General features: G+C 37.3%; 1 protein-coding gene across 1 annotated transcript; it reads right to left on the bottom strand.

Moving 5' to 3' along the window:
* Nucleotides 1-8,096: 8,096 nt before the first annotated feature.
* LOC121374740 (prostaglandin E2 receptor EP4 subtype-like) lies at nucleotides 8,097-11,106 on the bottom strand. The gene is made up of 2 exons (XM_041501849.1): nucleotides 10,345-11,106; nucleotides 8,097-8,492 (listed from the first exon to the last, which is right to left on the bottom strand). Exons 1-2 carry the CDS (start codon nucleotides 11,104-11,106, stop codon nucleotides 8,097-8,099), a joined length of 1,158 nt encoding a protein of 385 aa, XP_041357783.1.
* Between the last annotated feature and the right edge of the window lie 7,174 nt (nucleotides 11,107-18,280).

The following is an 18,280-nucleotide window of genomic DNA, read 5'->3' as shown; positions in this document are numbered from 1 at the left end:
AGGCTGGTAGGTACTGGGTTCGGATCCCAGTCGAGGCATGGGATTTTTAATCCAGATACCGACTCCAAACCCTGAGTGAGTGCTCCGCAAGGCTCAATGGGTAGGTGTAAACCACTTGCACCGACCAGTGATCCATAACTGGTTCAACAAAGGCCATGGTTTGTGCTATCCTGCCTGTGGGAAGCGCAAATAAAAGATCTCTTGCTGCTAATCGGAAAGAGTAGCTCATGTAGTGGCGACAGCGGGTTTCCTCTCAAAATCTGTGTGGTCCTTAAACATATGTCTGACGCCATATAACCGTAAATAAAATGTGTTGAGTGCGTCGTTAAATAGAACATTTCTTTCTTTCTTTTCAATAATGATGAAAATATTGTAAACCCTTTTCGTCGTATATGACTACAGACTGTACTTATGATGGTTCCACTGGTGGGGCAGGATACGCTTATATTTGGCAAACAGTTGATGTCTGCACTGTTTTGACAGGAGATTTTGGTTGCATGCCATCAAAACTGTCAATGAGTAAATTTTCCAATTGTAATCTCGAGCATTGCCTGGGTACAAGTACATGTAATACTAAAAATGGAAATGCGTATTGAAAAACAAAATGTTTTCAATTAAAATTTAAATTTTTCAGTATGCTTCTTTATAACTGTGTTACTGAAATAATAACACAATTATAAGGAACCGTACTGAAAAATTAATATTAAAAATAATTTTCATAATCTGATCATTTGTACATAATAAGTGCATAATATACATGGAAAATAAATTGTATTTGAATCAATATTTAACATTTAATTGACACAGAGGGAGAATGAGAGAGAGAGAGAGAGAGAGAGAGAGAGAGAGAGAGAGAGAGAGAGAGAGAGAGAGAGAGAGAGAGAGAGAGGAGCGGGAAAGGGAGGAAGAACAGACAGTGTGAGGAGAGAGTGAAAAACAGACAGGGCAAAAGAACGGGGAGGGTATATTTATGTGTGCTCGATGTGTGTCTATGTGTATATTGTAATGATACAGAGAATGAATGAATGAAAGAAAGAATGAATGAATGAATGAATGGATGCATGTTTAACGACACCCCAGCACAAACATAAAGAGAAGAACGTGATTATAGGAAAAAAAATAGACAGAAAGAAATAACAGACGAGCAGACAAACAGATGTCTTCGTCATGAGCAATTTCCCCAAATCTCCGAGCATCCTCCTGATAGAAACGAAGTTCTTAAACTGCCACAAACGATCTGCATAGGTCTCCGCTATGCACTGGATCTCTCCAAAACTAGGGTCGATAATCTAGAGGCACAGACAATTTCCGCTAATCAAAAGGTTGGTTAAAAGACGATATTGAGCCAGATCCTGTGCCCAGTGATCCGCCATTTTGGAAAGCTAGCAGACGATCCAAGAATCAATGGAAAGATTTGTTTTCAGTCATTTAGAGTCGGTCGTAGACGCAGCGGCCAAATGAAGAAAATGAATTGCGTATTTTGCTGAGATTTTTTGTGTGTGTCCTAATTTATTTACTAATGATGATGCAAGTTTGTTAAATTCATTTTATTTGACAGTCTAACATACAGTGTTTAATCAATGTGAATAAAACAAGAGTTAAAATATGTATGACCAGTTTTGCACAGTCACGATTTAAAAAACCAAACAAACTGGGGGTATGTTTTGTAAAACAAAACAAAAAACAATATAAAATAATTTGTCTTTATTGGCATTAAAGTAATTATTTCTTGTTTGGCATAAAATGTGTTTTGAATTTGTCGAAATTGATAATGTAGACAAGAAGTCTTAAATAATCATTTTTATCATCCATTACAGGCTTTTGTAGGAGATATCGCTGGCACTATAATTTGTGATATCTCCGCAGGAGAGATATCACTTCTTATAATCTTGATTGGTCAAATTTTAATCACAAGACAATGTTTTGTTACGTCACTGTGTTTGTTTCAGCGCTAAACTTACCATTAGTGACGTCACGCCACTGCCGTTCTGCAAGTTAACGAGTCTACCGCTGACATTCAACTCACATTATTGACATTGTTTACAACTGTCGCAAATGAAAAGAATGATAATGGATGATAAAAAGAATACCCCCCTCGTGTCTTGTGATATCATAATTTATCAGCATTCGTTGATAAAAGTATAAAATCTTCGGCAAGCCTCGGCTTTCATACTTTTATCAACTGGTGCTGATAAATTATGATATCATAAGATACTCGGGGAGTATCCTCTATGTACTGACGATCAACTGATTCAACTCCACGTATTTCTTGTGTGTAAAAAGTTTACCGATTTGAGAAAAATAGTTCTTATTTCTTATAACGATAAATATTCACATGTTCCACGGTTGGTTATTTTTGTCGAGTTAAGGTCAACTATTCTACCACTGTATAATTTATCAATGTTTATCTGTAAGCAGAATGTACAGTGATGATGTCCAATGATTCAACTCACGCATGCGACAGAGGTGTTTCCCTTTTGTTATGTATTTTGGGCCGGGGCCTAAATACTGAATAAAACTTGCTTTTTTTTGTCTTGTCTTGTCTTGTCCTGTCTTGAAATTTAGCAGTACAAAAGTTATAGTCCTAGAAGATTCAGCAATCATAAAATATATATTTTAATTTATGTGCTTCCCCAATATAAATAATCCTGAACTTCTTTAAATGATTAGCTATTAAATGACGTGCAGGCATGTCCATAGAGATATGCTAAAACCTCTTTCAAAACCATGTGCATTTTTGTCCAAACAACTCTAAAGCGGAGATACAGCACTTCAAGAGATTGGCCTACAGAATAGTTTTTATAATCAATCATAGCACATTGATGTATTTGTCTTGCATTTTAGACTGTACGTGTGGAATAAAGCATATCGCACTCCGGTTTCCTATATCATCTCGCTCGTGGACTTTATCTATGTTCGATCAATGCATGGCCCGTACAGACTGCGAATTGATGGAAAACTGAGTAAATATTTGCAGTACATTCGCATAATGGATGCCGGACAGCTGTAATATAAGCTAAATGTGAACTGGGGCTTGTCATCGGACCATGCTTGCCACGTCACGCACCGGACTGGAAGAGAATAGGGCGAAGCTAGCTAAACACTGAACAAACATGCCATCAAGGCGGCCGCCATGTTGGATTGAGAAAGAACCTTTTCTACTATTCATATAGACACGTCGATTTGAAAACAAGCATTCACATACTTTATCTATTTTATATAAGGTCTAACACCGTCTCGGTACATCCGTGAGGTATGAATGGCCAGTATTTAATGTTCAGACCTGTCTTAAAGAAGAGGCATGCGCAGGTTGTTTTTTCACTTCTGGTAAAGCAAATCTCAGGACTTTGGGTTACGTGCGGTTTCTTCCAGGGCCATTACGACACGTTTAATTTGTCCGAGTATATTATAAAACGTCTGTTTGTTCTGTATGGACAACTTTCAGGAGGTTGTATAAATGAAACCAAACCCATTTCTATAGCTTGAAAAGCAGGGTTAAGAATAGACATGACCCTAAACTGAATATACAGCAATACATTCCATTATGCATGTGACCCATATATAATAATAATGTTTAAAATGATTTACCTTAAACAGTATTTATTACCATGCATTTGGCAGATGGGATTGGCATAAATTTTGTATAGGTCAATACGAAGAATTATTTTTATTATATTAATATTATTATAATTAGATAATAAAGTTTCACACATACACACACACACACACTCTCTCTCTCTCTCTCTCTCTCTCTCTCTCTCTCTCTCTCTCTCTCTCTCTCTCTCTCTCTCTCATACCGTCACAAAGAGGACTGCCACTCACAGACTGGTTTAATAAATCAAAACGAACAAAATAGATATACTCTCTCTCTCTCTCTCTCTCTCTCTCTCTCTCTCTCTCTCTCTCTCTCTCTCTCTCACACACACACACACACACACACACACACACTCTCTCTCTCTCTCTCTCTCTCTCTCTCTCTCTCTCTCTCTCTCTCTCTCTCTCTCACACACACACACACACACACACACACACTCTTTCACACACACACACGCACGCACACATGTACAGAGCCACACAGATCTGAACGAGAAATACATCCTTTTGACCGTCATATTGAGGGCTGCCACTCACAGACGTTTACAAAGTCAAAACGAGCACAATTGACAGACACACACACGTACACATACACACACATACAAACACACACACACACACACACATACACATACAAACACACACACACACATACATACACATACAAACACACACACACACACACACACACACACACACACACACACCACACCACACCACACCACACCACACCACACACACACACACACAGAGAGAGAAACGCAGAAAAAGAGAAAAAGAAAGAGGGGGAAATATGGAGATAGAGGGATAGATACACACAGACAGACAACAACGTTGCTACGTATACTATAAAGGTAGCCTTTTGTTTGGAAATAAAAAAGATGGTTAATTAGACTTGAAGAGGTTGCTTTGGATAATTAAGAACAAAATTATATAATACTAGTATGTAAAATACAAAGGTTCCAATAACTGATACAGTGTTACAGTTATAATTAGAACAGGCAGATAAACAGACAATCGGACAGACATCTGTTTTAACACAAATCCTCTATTTATGCATACATACACACATAAGCATATATATACACCACACACACACACAAAGTATGTACATGTATATACACCACATATATAAACATACATATAGGTCAATATGTCCGACAATTATATGATATTTTAGTTGCCATGAAAATAAGTATTAACCATTGCAGTTAGTGTATTACATTCTCTTTCCGTTAACATATTTGCGCATTCCCCCCCCCCCCCCCCCAATAAACAACATTTTTATTTGTGCGTTTTGTGATTCGACATTATTTCCCATACTTTGGGAATGGGAAGCTACTCTTTAAACCTCTGTCAGCTGAAATACAAAGAGTTATCTCCCATTTTTAATACAATATAGATATACATAAAACGAACACACAGACAGGCAGACACACAGAAAGATAGACATACATATATACAGACAGTCATATAGAAAAACATGGTTAGACAGATAGACAGACAGACAGACAGACGGAGGTATTAGACAGATATAAATAGATAAATGCTGATGTATAATTTTATTAACCACCTTAAGACGCATTCAGTTTAAATTTAAACCTATAACTAGTGTATTCTTTTAAAGAAAGAAAGATAGAGAAGTGTATTAATGTTGTAAGATATGTAATAACTGAAATATGCAACAACAAAAAAAGGATTTTGGATTTTTAAAATTTTGTTTTGTGATGTAAATAAAATTGTAAATAAGTAATAGTAGTTATGTCTACGCGGTTGAACAAAAATATTTTACCACTGAAAAAACCCCCATCTAGTGGTGGTCTGCCATAAAGTTGTAAGTTAGCAATTACATGATGATATTTTAACTGCTACGTAAATTATTAATAATTATTGCAGTTTGTCTATCATTTTCTATCACTATCACTATCTCTTTCCTTTAAAACTATATTTGCAAACAAACCAAAGAGATTTTGAGCTGTGTGCGTTATACTTTGATTTATATTTGCCGCCTTTGTTACTGGTATAAGTTTTAGCCTTTAATATCTCCATGTCACCTAAAATATAAAGAGTTCTCTCCCATCGTTAATACCACCAACAACTGAGTAATCTACTGTTAGATTTTTGTATTCGTACTATAGAGTATTTAATTAGATAAACGTTGTTCACACGTGGCTTATAAGAAAGACAGACACGCAGGCAGGCAAATAGGCTGGCAGACAAATATAGATAGATAGATTGACAGACAGACAGACAGACAGACAGACAGACAGACATACATACATACATACATACATACAGTTGTTATTGTTTTGTTTTTAGTCATTTTTATTGTTTTAATTTGCTATGTGGCGTATGCAACGCGATGAGCGTCTACGGGTTATTGGCATGCTTCAAATGGGCAGAAGTCAGCGTGAAGTGACCAACACCTTCAATGTTTCGAAGTCAGTGATTAGCAGACTATGGAACAGGTACCAACAAACCCAAAATGTTGACGATCGACCTCGTTCAAGTCGTCCAAGGGCAACGACAGGAGTACAAGATCGATTCATCCGTAACCAGGCTCTAAGAAATCGAGCTCAAACGGCAAATCAAATTGTTGCGGACCTTCATCAGGCTACTGGTGTCCGAGTTACGGGTCAGACGATTAGAAATTGTCTTCATGCAGCCCATCTTCATGTTCGACGGCCCCGGATTGTGCCTACCTTGACAAATCGTCACATTGCCCACAGACGTGAATGGTGTAAGAACTGGGGTATTCGTCGCTGGTCACGTGTCATCTTTCCAGATGAATCCCTATTCACTTTGGACTTCCTTGACAGACGTGGTCGGGTCTGAAGACGACGAAATGAACGGCACGCCAACGTCACAATGTGAGTTCATGACAAATTTGGCGGTGGATCGGTTATAATGTGGGGTGGTATCAATATGACTGACAGAATCCCCCTCCATATTGTGCAAGGAAGGGTCACTGGGCAGTACTACCGGGACAACATACTAACACCCTTTGTCGTCCCGTTTGCTAGGCGTGTGGGTCGATGTTGTTTTTTTCAGGACGACGATGCCTGTGCTTACCGTGCACGAATCGTCAATCCCCACCTCCAGCAGCACAACATTTATCGAATGCCATGGCTAGCAATGATCCCTGACCTTTCCCCATTGAACACGTCTGGGACATGATAGGGAGACGTGTGCGTCAACGCCAAAGACTGCCGACCACGTTAGCGGAACTTGGCCAGGCGCTGCAAGAGGAGTGATCATATAACCATTGCCCACAGCTAATATACCTTACAATTTTGGCAATTGTAAATTCTTATTAGAGTTCCCCTACTTTTTCTAAGAGTATATATTAATGTATTAATAATATTTAATAATTGACTACACTAAAGTTTTAAGTTAGCAATTATGTGATGGTATTTCATCTGCCATGAAAATTATTGATAATTATTGCCATTTTTGTATTAGATTGTACTCTATCTTTCATTTAACATATTTTTGCAACGCCCCACACTCGACCCTCCCTCCCAAAAATATTTCTAGCTGTGTGCGTTATAATTTGATCATATTGACCGTCTATATGAATGATGGGGAACTACTCTTTAAAACTTCAAGTCAGCTCAAATGTAAAAGAGTTCTCTCCCATCTTTAATAGCACTATTGTTAGATTTCTTTTTCGGTCTATGCATTAACATGCATTAAGTTAAGTTGTTTTAATTAGATAAAATGTTTTTTTGCACGTGGTTTATTAGACAGGCTGGCGAGCAGTCATATATAGACAGCGACAGACAGGCAGACAGACATATAATTAGCTAGAATGATAGACAGACAGTCAAATAGATAGATTGATAAATGGATGGATGGATAGATAGTATATAGACAGACTTACATATAAATATATAGATAAACAGACAGACAGACAGAGAGGTAGACAAATATATATATCAGTCTATCCATCTTGTTCTATGTATTTTTCTTTCTATCTACCTGTCTGTCTACCTGTCTAGCTTTATATATATATGTCTGTCTGTCTGTCTGTCTGTCTGTTTATATAGATAGATAGATAGATAGATAGATAGATAGATATTGATATATCCTTTTGTATAATAATCTTAAGACAGCATTCAGTCTAGGAATAAATCTGTAATCAGTGTATTAATGTTCTAAGATATTGTTAGCAAAATATGCACACAAGGGATTTGGGACAATATTTGACATTTAAAGTTTTATTTTAGAATATTTTGTTAAATAAATAAAATTGCAAATGAGTAATAATGCATCCATGTGGCTGAACAAATATATTTTATAACTGAAAAAGAAAAACACAAAAAAAAACCTACAAACAAAACAAAACAATAAACCAATAAAACTCTAATGATTGCACTATTTTAATATTGATATATGAAAAATATTTAACGGTGGACTACCCTAAAGTTTTTTTATTGTTTCTTTCACCAGTTATATACCTTTTGATTACCAAAGCTTTGAAATTCGCTTTTGTGTTATATTCACATTTGTTCTTGTATTTTATCTACTACTTTTTTCTCGGAGTTTTCATGAAATGAAGAAAGCAACAGCAATCTGCATTCCTGTCCGTCTGCCTCCTTGCTGATGATGTCACTTTTGGCAGTTGACGTCTTATGCAGAAACGTTTCTTTTATTGTATCACTGACTACGACGCCATCTGCAATGTTATTCTTCAAACACTTATCATTAATTCCATTTATAGGTTTCGTTTTCTTTGAACACGTCACAAGGTTCCAGAGTTTTGAGAAAAGCTGTTTTCGAAAGAGAATGTAAACCCAGGGGTCAAGAATCTGATTGAGACATGCAAGTCGTATCGTCAGTAGGTCGGCAGCGTGGTTGATGGGGAATACGTGTGTCTGGTTGATGGTTACCCTGACCTGCAAAACAAAATATGTACACGCGAGTAAGTAAATCCGAATTACAAAACCAGTAGCATTTTTTAAAAATCGTATCTCTGCAAAAGACAGAGTCAAAAGGATGTTTTGACAGTATCATGGCTTTTCCCACGACGGGGGCGCGATAAATGCCAATAGTAAAGCTATCCCCAGATGCGCGGTCAGTCTAGGATCAATCCCCAGTGCTCCATAACTGGCCGTTGTGAGTACTATCCGGTTTGTGGGATGGTGCATATAAACGATCCGATCGTGATAATCGAAAAGAATAGCCCATGGAGTGACAGTAGCGGGTTTCCTCTTTAATATTTTTTATATATATTTAATATATTTCGAGAACATATAACTGTAATTACGTTATGTTGAGTGCGTCGTTAAATAAAGCATTCCTTTCTCCATTTATGTGGCTCCTATGAATCACTGTGCACTACCTTCAAACATATTTTGATAATTATTAATATTTTCATTGGTCACGTATGTTTATCACAGATACAGAGACGTCGCCAACAGACTGAGGAATATTGTTAGAGAGTACAACAACCGACCAGTGTTGGAATACTTACTACTGGAATTGCCCACAATCTGCAAATGTAGACTTCGGACGACTTGATTAGCTAACATTTTGAATGTGTTCATGTGTTTGTTTTGAATGTGTTTTATATAAAATATTTCTTTTTATCTATAATCGTGTTAGTTATGTTTACTAATGACCCGGGGGGATGACCGGAGGGGGGAATGACCGGGGGGAATGCCCTGTTACCCATTTATCATCATCATCATTAATGGGTTCTGTACATGTGTTGTTATTTGGATTCATACACATTCTAATAATCCTTAGTATGTTCACTTTCCGTGCACAATTATCGGCATCATTGTTTTGAATTCATTCACGTTTTTGTAATAATTTCACGTATATTTGTCGTCATTATTGCTTTACATATTTTGATAATGATTACTATGTTCACTTTTAGGTATATGTACATTTGAAGTCATCTTTGCTTTGAATTTATGAATATTTTGATAGTCATGTATGTTCACGTTTCACGCTTATTTATCGACATCATTGATTTAAATTCATACAAATTTGGATAATCATTATTTTCACCTTTCACGTAAATTTATCATCATCATCATCATCATCATCATCATCATCATCATCGCGTTGAATTCATACAGATTTTGATAATCATTATATTCACGTTTCACGTAAATTTATTATCATCATCATAGCGTTGAATTCACACAGATATTTATAATCATGTTCACCTTTCACATACATTTATTTTCATCATTATTGCTGTCATTCAGTAAAACGTTACCCTCAAGCATGCCGTGCGCTGAACAGAGAAGCATAATATTCAGTATTTAAAAGCACAATCTATATCTGAACTGACAAGAAAACAGTTCACATGGCACAACTTGTCTTGAACAATGCACCTAATCTGTCAACAAGAATAACTGAGAATAATGTATTGCCAGCCTCCAGATAATCACGCACCTATAGCAGTTATAATTTATTACATCTTCGGAATTTTGTTTTTAATTACAGGCAAATAACGCAGTATACAACAGGACTCGTATGGAAATTCAATTAAAGTCGCTTCGAAGAATACTACACACGCAAACACATATTATACATATATACATAGTACATACATACATACAGACATACAGACAGACAGACAAAAAGCCATCAATAAGGTCCACCCCGGTGAATATGACAATAGATGCATGGTTCTTATTATCAAATCCTTCTCATGTACATATAAGTCTAACCGATTGTGTAATCGACAGTTGATCGGTTGTAATTCCAACCATTTCCCAGCACTATACTTACCATCAAAGGGGCGTAGCAGGTAGCAAATACCAGTATAATCCCAGCAAGCAATATTATCATATGAGCCTCGTTATCAACCTGAGCGTGGCTGCCATGTTTATTCAATTTCTTCACCAGGTGGCGCATTCTAACAAGTACAAACATGACAGCTGTATTGCATATGGCAGTGACACCAATCACAAATAATCCAAAGAAAGTATACAAATAGGTGAATATTTTGTCTGTTAACCCGTTTCCATGATAGTCAAAGAAACACCACGTTCCTGGAAAATGTAGCACATTTCTGCCAAGTCCAAGAAAAGGAAGGCAAGCAACAAAGGCGGATAAAATCCAAACTGTAACCAGAATATATATAACTTTGCCTGGAGTAAACTTGGTATTGTAACTGTAAGGTTGTAATATCGCTACGTATCTTTCGAATGCCATAACACCAACTATGGACACTGTAGCGATTCCTGCAAAAATCATAAAGAAACTGAAATAATGGCACAAGGGTTGTCCTCCAATCCATTTCCTTCCGTTTGCATATACACAGATTGTCACGGGGGACAGGGCTAAAATCCCGAACAGATCCGTGCAAGCAAGACCTCCAACCAACCTGAAGAAGACGTTTCGTCTGTGGTCCCGATTTGATCGACAGAGTACCATCAGGGCTAAGACATTGCCGACGATTCCACTGATGAACATCAGCAACGGAACAGTTATAACAATGAGAGGATTTCCAGTCGGAGTGTCGAATAACGTTGTGTTAAGCTCAGTCATGTTAATAGATGTGTTTAACTGAACTTCATTCCGGAATACTTCAGAGTTGACGATTGAAGATTTGTTGAGTTGAACGTCATTCAGAAATACTTCAGAATTTACGACTGAAGATGTGTTCAGTTGATCACTATTCCGAAATACTTCAAAGTTGGTGTCTGCAGATGTGTTCAGCTGAACTTCATTCCAAACGTTAAAATTAGTTGATGTAGATGTATTTACGTGAATTGCATTCCATAATGCTCCAGAGTCGGTCTTGTTATTAATTTCTGTTGGGTCTAAATGTTCAGAATTTGTTCTCATTTGTTGTTTCATGGCAAGACGTCTGGTAGAGACGAAAAGGAAACGAGTATCAGACGTAACATGTGTTACACATACAACACATCGCTAATTCTGCTTTATGTATCAACGTGGCTCTGTGAGGACAAATGGTATGCATTTGTAAAGTTCACCCCCCAGTAGTGTACCACCGTCGATGGAGACCTTTGAAATACATCTATTGTCGACAGACGATGTCAGGTCACTGCTTGCTTGCACACCACACAAATCCTGGCAACCTTCCTGATCAGAAAACAAAACTAGTAGTGATAACTCGTTGTTTTAAAGTCTTGATATTAACACAACCGTGGCAACCTTCCTCATACAAAACCCAAAACCCAAAACCCAACATGTTACTGATATCTGATTAATGTCTTGTTATTGACACACTTATATGTTATTAAAATTACGTTTTAGTTTTTTCCCAGCGAAGTTTAAATTGCCAGTGAAATATCGAGTGCTCTATAGGTCATGTCTTGTACATTACACATCGCATCAACTTTCCTCATCAGAAAACACAAACTATTACTGATAGTTCATCACACTGTGTTTTAAAGCTTTGAAATTAATGTACGTAAATGTAATTAAAATACGTTTAGTCTTTTCTTGTACATTACACATGCCGTCAACTTTCCTCATCAGAAAACATAAACTATTACTGATAGTTCATCACACTGTGTTTTAAAGCTTTGAAATTAACGTACGTAAATGCAATTAAAATACGTTTAGTCTTTTCCCAGCGACGTTTAACTTGCCAATGGAAATGCCACGTGAGTTGGGGTCCCAGTAGTGACCTGTATAAATACCAGATGATGCAACCCAAACTGCGGTTAAACAAGACTTGTCACTGAATAAACAACAAAGGAATGAAAAAGGTAAAAACATACTGCTGAAACAGTCGGTACAGAATGTGAAGTGTCAAATGTCGCTTTCACACAGATACTTCAGGTACGTGATTCTCATGAAACCTGAACGACAAAACCGCAATACGTGATCAAGGCCGTATACCTGTAACACCATTTTTTAAATAAAAAAGCTTACAACATTTAAACGCTTTGTCAGAATCCAGAAAAAAAGTTAAATAATCGAACAGATTATCAGAATGCTCAAAATCTACGCAGTGATCTGTGAATTGAATAATCATTACACAGAAATTATGTTTCGTGCTGTGGTGTCGTTAAACATTCATTCATTCAGTTATTCATTTACACAAAATTGTTTTGCTGTCTGTTTTCGATATGGCAAGAAAACGAGTATACTATTTAAAGTCGAATCTGAGAAGAAAAACATGAAATGCTTAATATAAAAAATTGAATTCTTGGTCTCATCGATGCCCATTATAATAAATATTGAACGTTGTGGAAACCTAAAACCCACATTTAGAAATCCAATCCCTACTGATATTCTTGTTTTTTTATTTTAATATTTTCTAAGGTCGAAATGGCTAATACGATGTTGACCCATGGTAGTTTCATGAAATTTTCATGTATTATTCATAGATAATGGTGTAATTTGATGATGACATATTTGTTCCTGCGACTGCACCACAATTGGTGGATCAAAGGCCCTTGTTACTAATGGAAAAATGTAGCGAGTTTCCTATCAAAGACTGTGTCAAATTTACCAAATGTGCTCTAGTGGGGTCGTTAAACAAAACAAAACTTTTCTTCATCATCGTCGTCGTCGTCGTCATTAACATCATCATGAGTAGTAGTAGTAGTAGTACTTAGTAGTAGTAGTAGTAGTAGTACCTAGTACTTAGTAGTAGTACTTAGTACTTAGTAGTAGTAGTAGTAGTAGTATTTAGTAGTAGTAGTAGTAGTAGTACTTAATAGTAGTAGTACATAGTAGTAGTAGTAGTAGTAGTACTTAATAGTAGTAGTACATAGTAGTAGTAGTACTTAATAGTAGTAGTAGTAGTAGTACTTAATAGTAGTAGTACATAGTAGTAGTAGTAGTAGTAGTAGTAGCAGTAGTAGTAATAGTAGTAGTAGTAGTAGTAGTAGAAGTAGTACTTAGTAGTAGCAGTAGTACTTAGTAGTAGTAGTAGTAGTACACACAAATGGTCTCATTCTAGTGTTGGAAAGACTTGCTGGTATAGTGTAGACTAGAATGCTCTGTTTTGTGAAGAAAGATCTTAAGGAACCATATTTTGGTGTTAAATTTGATTTGTTGTGCACCAAGGACCTGATCTTAACAAAATTATCTCCTTTTAATGAACATTGTGAGTGATTTCTGGATTGTAGGTGCTGGTGTAAGTGTTTTGAGGAGTGGCTGGAATGGCACAAATGACATAATATATTACAAACAGTTATATTTTTAACACAAATATTGAAATAATCGTGTTTTCTAAAGTAACAGGATAGGTTTTTAAAAAATATATGTATCTTTCTTTCAACATTGTTTTACTGCTTGTGTGTGTGTGTATGTGGTGTGTGTGTGTGTATGTGTATGTGTGTGTCTGTGTGTGTGTGTGTGTCTGTGTGTGTGTGTGTGTGTGTGTGTGTGTGTGTGTGTGTGTGTGTGTGTGTGTGTGTGTTTGCTTGTCTGTCCGTCTGACTGTCCTAGATATTTATTGTTGTTCGAGGCTCTAATTCCATTGTTTTACACATCATGATCTTGTATATCAAATGGTTTATGAGCCAGGGTGTAGCCCATCGCTAAAGTACTCGATTGAGGTGTCACGAGTCGGAGGACCAATCCCTTAATAGCCTCAGGGTTTTTCCTCCACAGCTGGTACATAAAAGTCTATGGTATGTACTGTCCCTAATTTTAAAAGTTGTGGCATGTACTGTCCTATCTGTAGAAAGCTTGCTTCTTTTCGAAAGACACGGCCTGCAGTGCGTTGTCTCCCTCACCGTCTTTTGTTTCTTTCATTTTCACTCTTCTCTCTCTCTCTCTCTCTCTCTCTCTCTCTCTCTCTCTCTCTCTCTCTCTCTCTCTCTCTCTCTCTCTCTCTCTCTCTCTCTCATATAAAAAAGAAAGAAAGAAATGTTTTATTTAACGACGCACTCAACACATTTTATTTACGGTTATATGACGTCGGACATATGGTTAAGGACCACACAGATATTGAGAGGAAACACGCTGTCGCCACTTCGTGGGCTACTCTTTTCGATTAGCAGCAAGGGATCTTTTATATGCACCATCCCACAGACAGGGTAGTACATACCATAGCCTTTGATATACCAGTCGTGGTGCAGTAGCTGGAACGAGAAATAGCCTAATGGGCCCACCGACGGGGATCGATCCCAGACCGACCGCGCATCGAGCGAGCGGTGTACCACTGGGCTACGTCCCGCCCCTCTCATATAAAAGATCCCTTGCTGCATTAAGAAATATGTAGCGGGTTTCCTCTGATGACTACGTTTGATGACTACGTTTGATGTTTGACATCCAATAGCCGATGATAAAATAATCAATATGCTGTCGCAAAACAAGCAGTATACCAGTCTAACACAAATTTAACACATATTTCGTTTCCAACTTGATTTTCGTGTTTATATCCAATTCTCTCTCTCTCTCTCTCTCTCTCTCTCTCTCTCTCTCTCTCTCTCTCTCTCTCTCTCTCTCTCTCTCTCTCTCTCTCTCTCGTGTTTAGCTCCGTCTACTCGGGTGGGACGTAGCCCGGCGGTAAAGCGCTCGAACCGTTGATGGTCCCATTGGGTTATTTCTGGTTCTGGTCGGTGTTCCACAACTAGGGTAACAAAGGCAGTGGTATGTACTATGCTGTCTATGGTATGATACTTATAAAAGACCCCTTGCTGCCAATTGAATAAAGTATGCCAGTAGGTGTGGCACGGTGTTTGCCTCGTTATCTGTGTGGTCATCAACCATTATGCTGTACACCATATAACCGTAAACACCACCACCACCAACAACAACAACAACAACAACAAAAAACCCAAACAAACCAAGAAACAAAAAAACCCCACAAAAAACACCAAAAAAACACACAAAAAACACAGAGAATTGTCATTAAATAAAACATATTTTTCTTTCTTTCTTTGTCTCTCTTTCTGACTGAACCTGTCTGTTTCTCTTCCAAGAACTATTTTTGCCAACTAATAAAATACGCAGTGTTCATATACATGTATGAAACAGGAGCCAAATACAACAGAACAAGATATTAAAACAGAGACACTGTGAACAACTATCAAAGAAGGACCAACTGATAGCGCCCACACATGCTCTTCCTTGTATATTTTCCCCCTGAAATATTTCTTTGATGTTGCCAAGAGTGGGCCAAGTGATTTGCACGCTATAAAGTATCCCATCATATGCTGTGCACTGGCCTAGTTCTGACTGATTGCCGTCTGCGGCGTTTGAAGTCATTACGAACAATAAAAATCCATCTCGGCAACCCAGGATAGCATCAGCAGTGATACACTGATAGTATACTCTCTTGGGATGTATTTTAAAAGTCAAGCTTACAGTAAGAACGTTGAGATGCATTTTAAACGTCAAGCTTACAGTAAGAACAGAACGTTGAAATGTATTTTAAACGTCAAGCTTACGATAAAAACAAACATTAAAACGTATTTTAGAAGTCAAGCTTACATTAAGAACATTGAGATGTACTTTAAAGGTCAAGCTTGCAGTAAGAACAATGGCATGTACTTTAAACGTCAAGCTTACAGTAAGAACAATGACATGTACTTTAAACGTCAAGCTCACAGTAAGAACATTGAACTGTACTTTAAACGTCAAGCTTACAAGTATGAATATAGAGACGTATTACTTTTCTCTGTATTTGGTATTCACGTGTCACGACATATTCCGTTTGTCATTGAAAAAAATAAGTCTTATTGAATTTCATCATAAAGGTTATGTCTGAACTAGATTCTTCTCTTATTAGTAATAAATGTAAATGTGGTAGCTGGAAACCATCTAGAGAGATCCCCAACAGTCTCGGTGTCGATCCGCCAAACAAGAAGAATCTCCAGTACCGTTTTAAATATTCATGAATACGTAATCAGCATTTATTTCCACAGCAACCCATTCTAGTCAGAAACATTTATAAACATTCCAGTATTCTACAATGTATAAACTGCAGCTCCACGTTTCCAGTTCAGTACTTTCTCATTGTTTAATATACACGAATATATTAATTTTTCTTCCAGCGATTTATATTGATCTTATTTGCAATGATAAAACCATTTGCATTCATAAACAGCGGTAAAAGAGCGTGAATTTTTCAGACTGTATGTACCTAAAATGTATCTATTTCTTTAATTCACAATTTTCGATCTTCTTTCTTTTTTTTACATGCTACACAAAAAAACCCACCTAAAATAAATAAAATAAAAATAAACAAAATAAAACAAGGGGCTTAAAGAAAGACGATGTAATTTTTCATGAATATTATTTGTTACTTTAAATATATTTTCACATATTGTGAAGTTAAACGAGGTTCGATAGAGTTGTGATATAGATATAGTGTGCTCCTATAAATCACCGTCAGATATTTCGTGTATATGAGGACAGCCATTCTTCAGCACGACACATTTTTCTTCTTGTCTTGCCTAGAGGACTGCCACTTCTAAGACTGCCTTCACACATCTGAATGACAAAGCCGTGTTTCTTCAAAAAGAGTTATCTATTATTCGCAATTGTCGAGATACTTTATAACATGCACCGGCCTCGGTGGTGTCGTAATTAAGCCATAAGGCTGGTAGGTACAGGGTTCGCATCCCGGCTCCTACCCAGAGCGAGTTTTAACGACTCGGTGGGTAGGTGTAAAACCACTATGCCCTCTTCTCTCTCACTAACCACTAACAATTAACTCACTGTCCTGAACAGAGAGCCGAGATAGCTGAGGTGTGTACCCAGGACAGCGTGCTTGAATCTTAATTGGACACAAGCACGAAAATAAGTTGAAATGAAATATAACATGCACATGCCCTTCTAGAGGAACGAAGGAAATGGTTTATTTACCGACGCACTCAATACATTTTATTTACGGTTATATGGCGTCGGTCCCTTCTAGAGACGCATACGTTGTTTCTTTAGGTATATATTATCAAACATATTGTATTGTATGTGCTACAGGTTCGTATCTTGCCTCCACCCCGAAAACAACTACCAAAACTGTTTTTTTAGTATAGAAGTGTCCTTTTTGTTGTGCTGGAGAAGACCCTATATTATTCTGACACAACTCCCTTTTTACTGCACCCTGCCATCACCCAGTTATTTTAGTTTGAGTACGTCCCTGATTAGAAGGTCATTTCACTATATCTAGCATAATTAATTTAGTAAAAAATTTTTTATAAAAATATCTTTTGGATTCTGTCTATGCTAAGATATATTTTAAAATCATGTTTGTTTGTTTGTTTTTGTTTTGGGGTCTCTCTCTCTCTCTCTCTCTCTCCCCCCCCCCCCCCCCCCCCCCCCCCCCCCCCCCCACCCCACCCCCCCCCCCCCCCTCTCTCTCTCTCTCTCTCTCTCTCTCTCTCTCTCTCTCTCTCTCTCTCTCTCTCTCTCTCTCTCTCTCGTCTCAGTGTGTTTGTATGAACGAAACCATCCTTTGAAGACAATTTATTTTCTTCCGTGACAATAAGACGAAACGAAATGTCAAGATGGGAGTGAAGTATTTCGAGAATCTCTCTGTCAAGAAGTGTTTGCGTTGATACTCTCAGGTCAGAGACAAATTCTCAGATTAGCTGTTGGCGTGTTCCTATAATTTCACATTCACTCGTATGCGAGATACGGTTTATAAGATATCGTTGGTGTCTTGTGCAATTTTCGTATCTGCATTTTGCAATTTTTTCGGGGGAAATGAAAAACTATTGCGCATCCTGACACAGTGACATATACCTTTTTGTTGAGGTGGATAAATAAGAGAAAAGAAAAATATTAG

Source organism: Gigantopelta aegis, chromosome 6 (genome assembly GCF_016097555.1).
Source record: "Gigantopelta aegis isolate Gae_Host chromosome 6, Gae_host_genome, whole genome shotgun sequence".
In the NCBI taxonomy this organism is placed as follows: Eukaryota; Metazoa; Mollusca; class Gastropoda; order Neomphalida; family Peltospiridae; genus Gigantopelta; species Gigantopelta aegis.
This window is presented reverse-complemented; position numbering and strand designations above follow the sequence as displayed.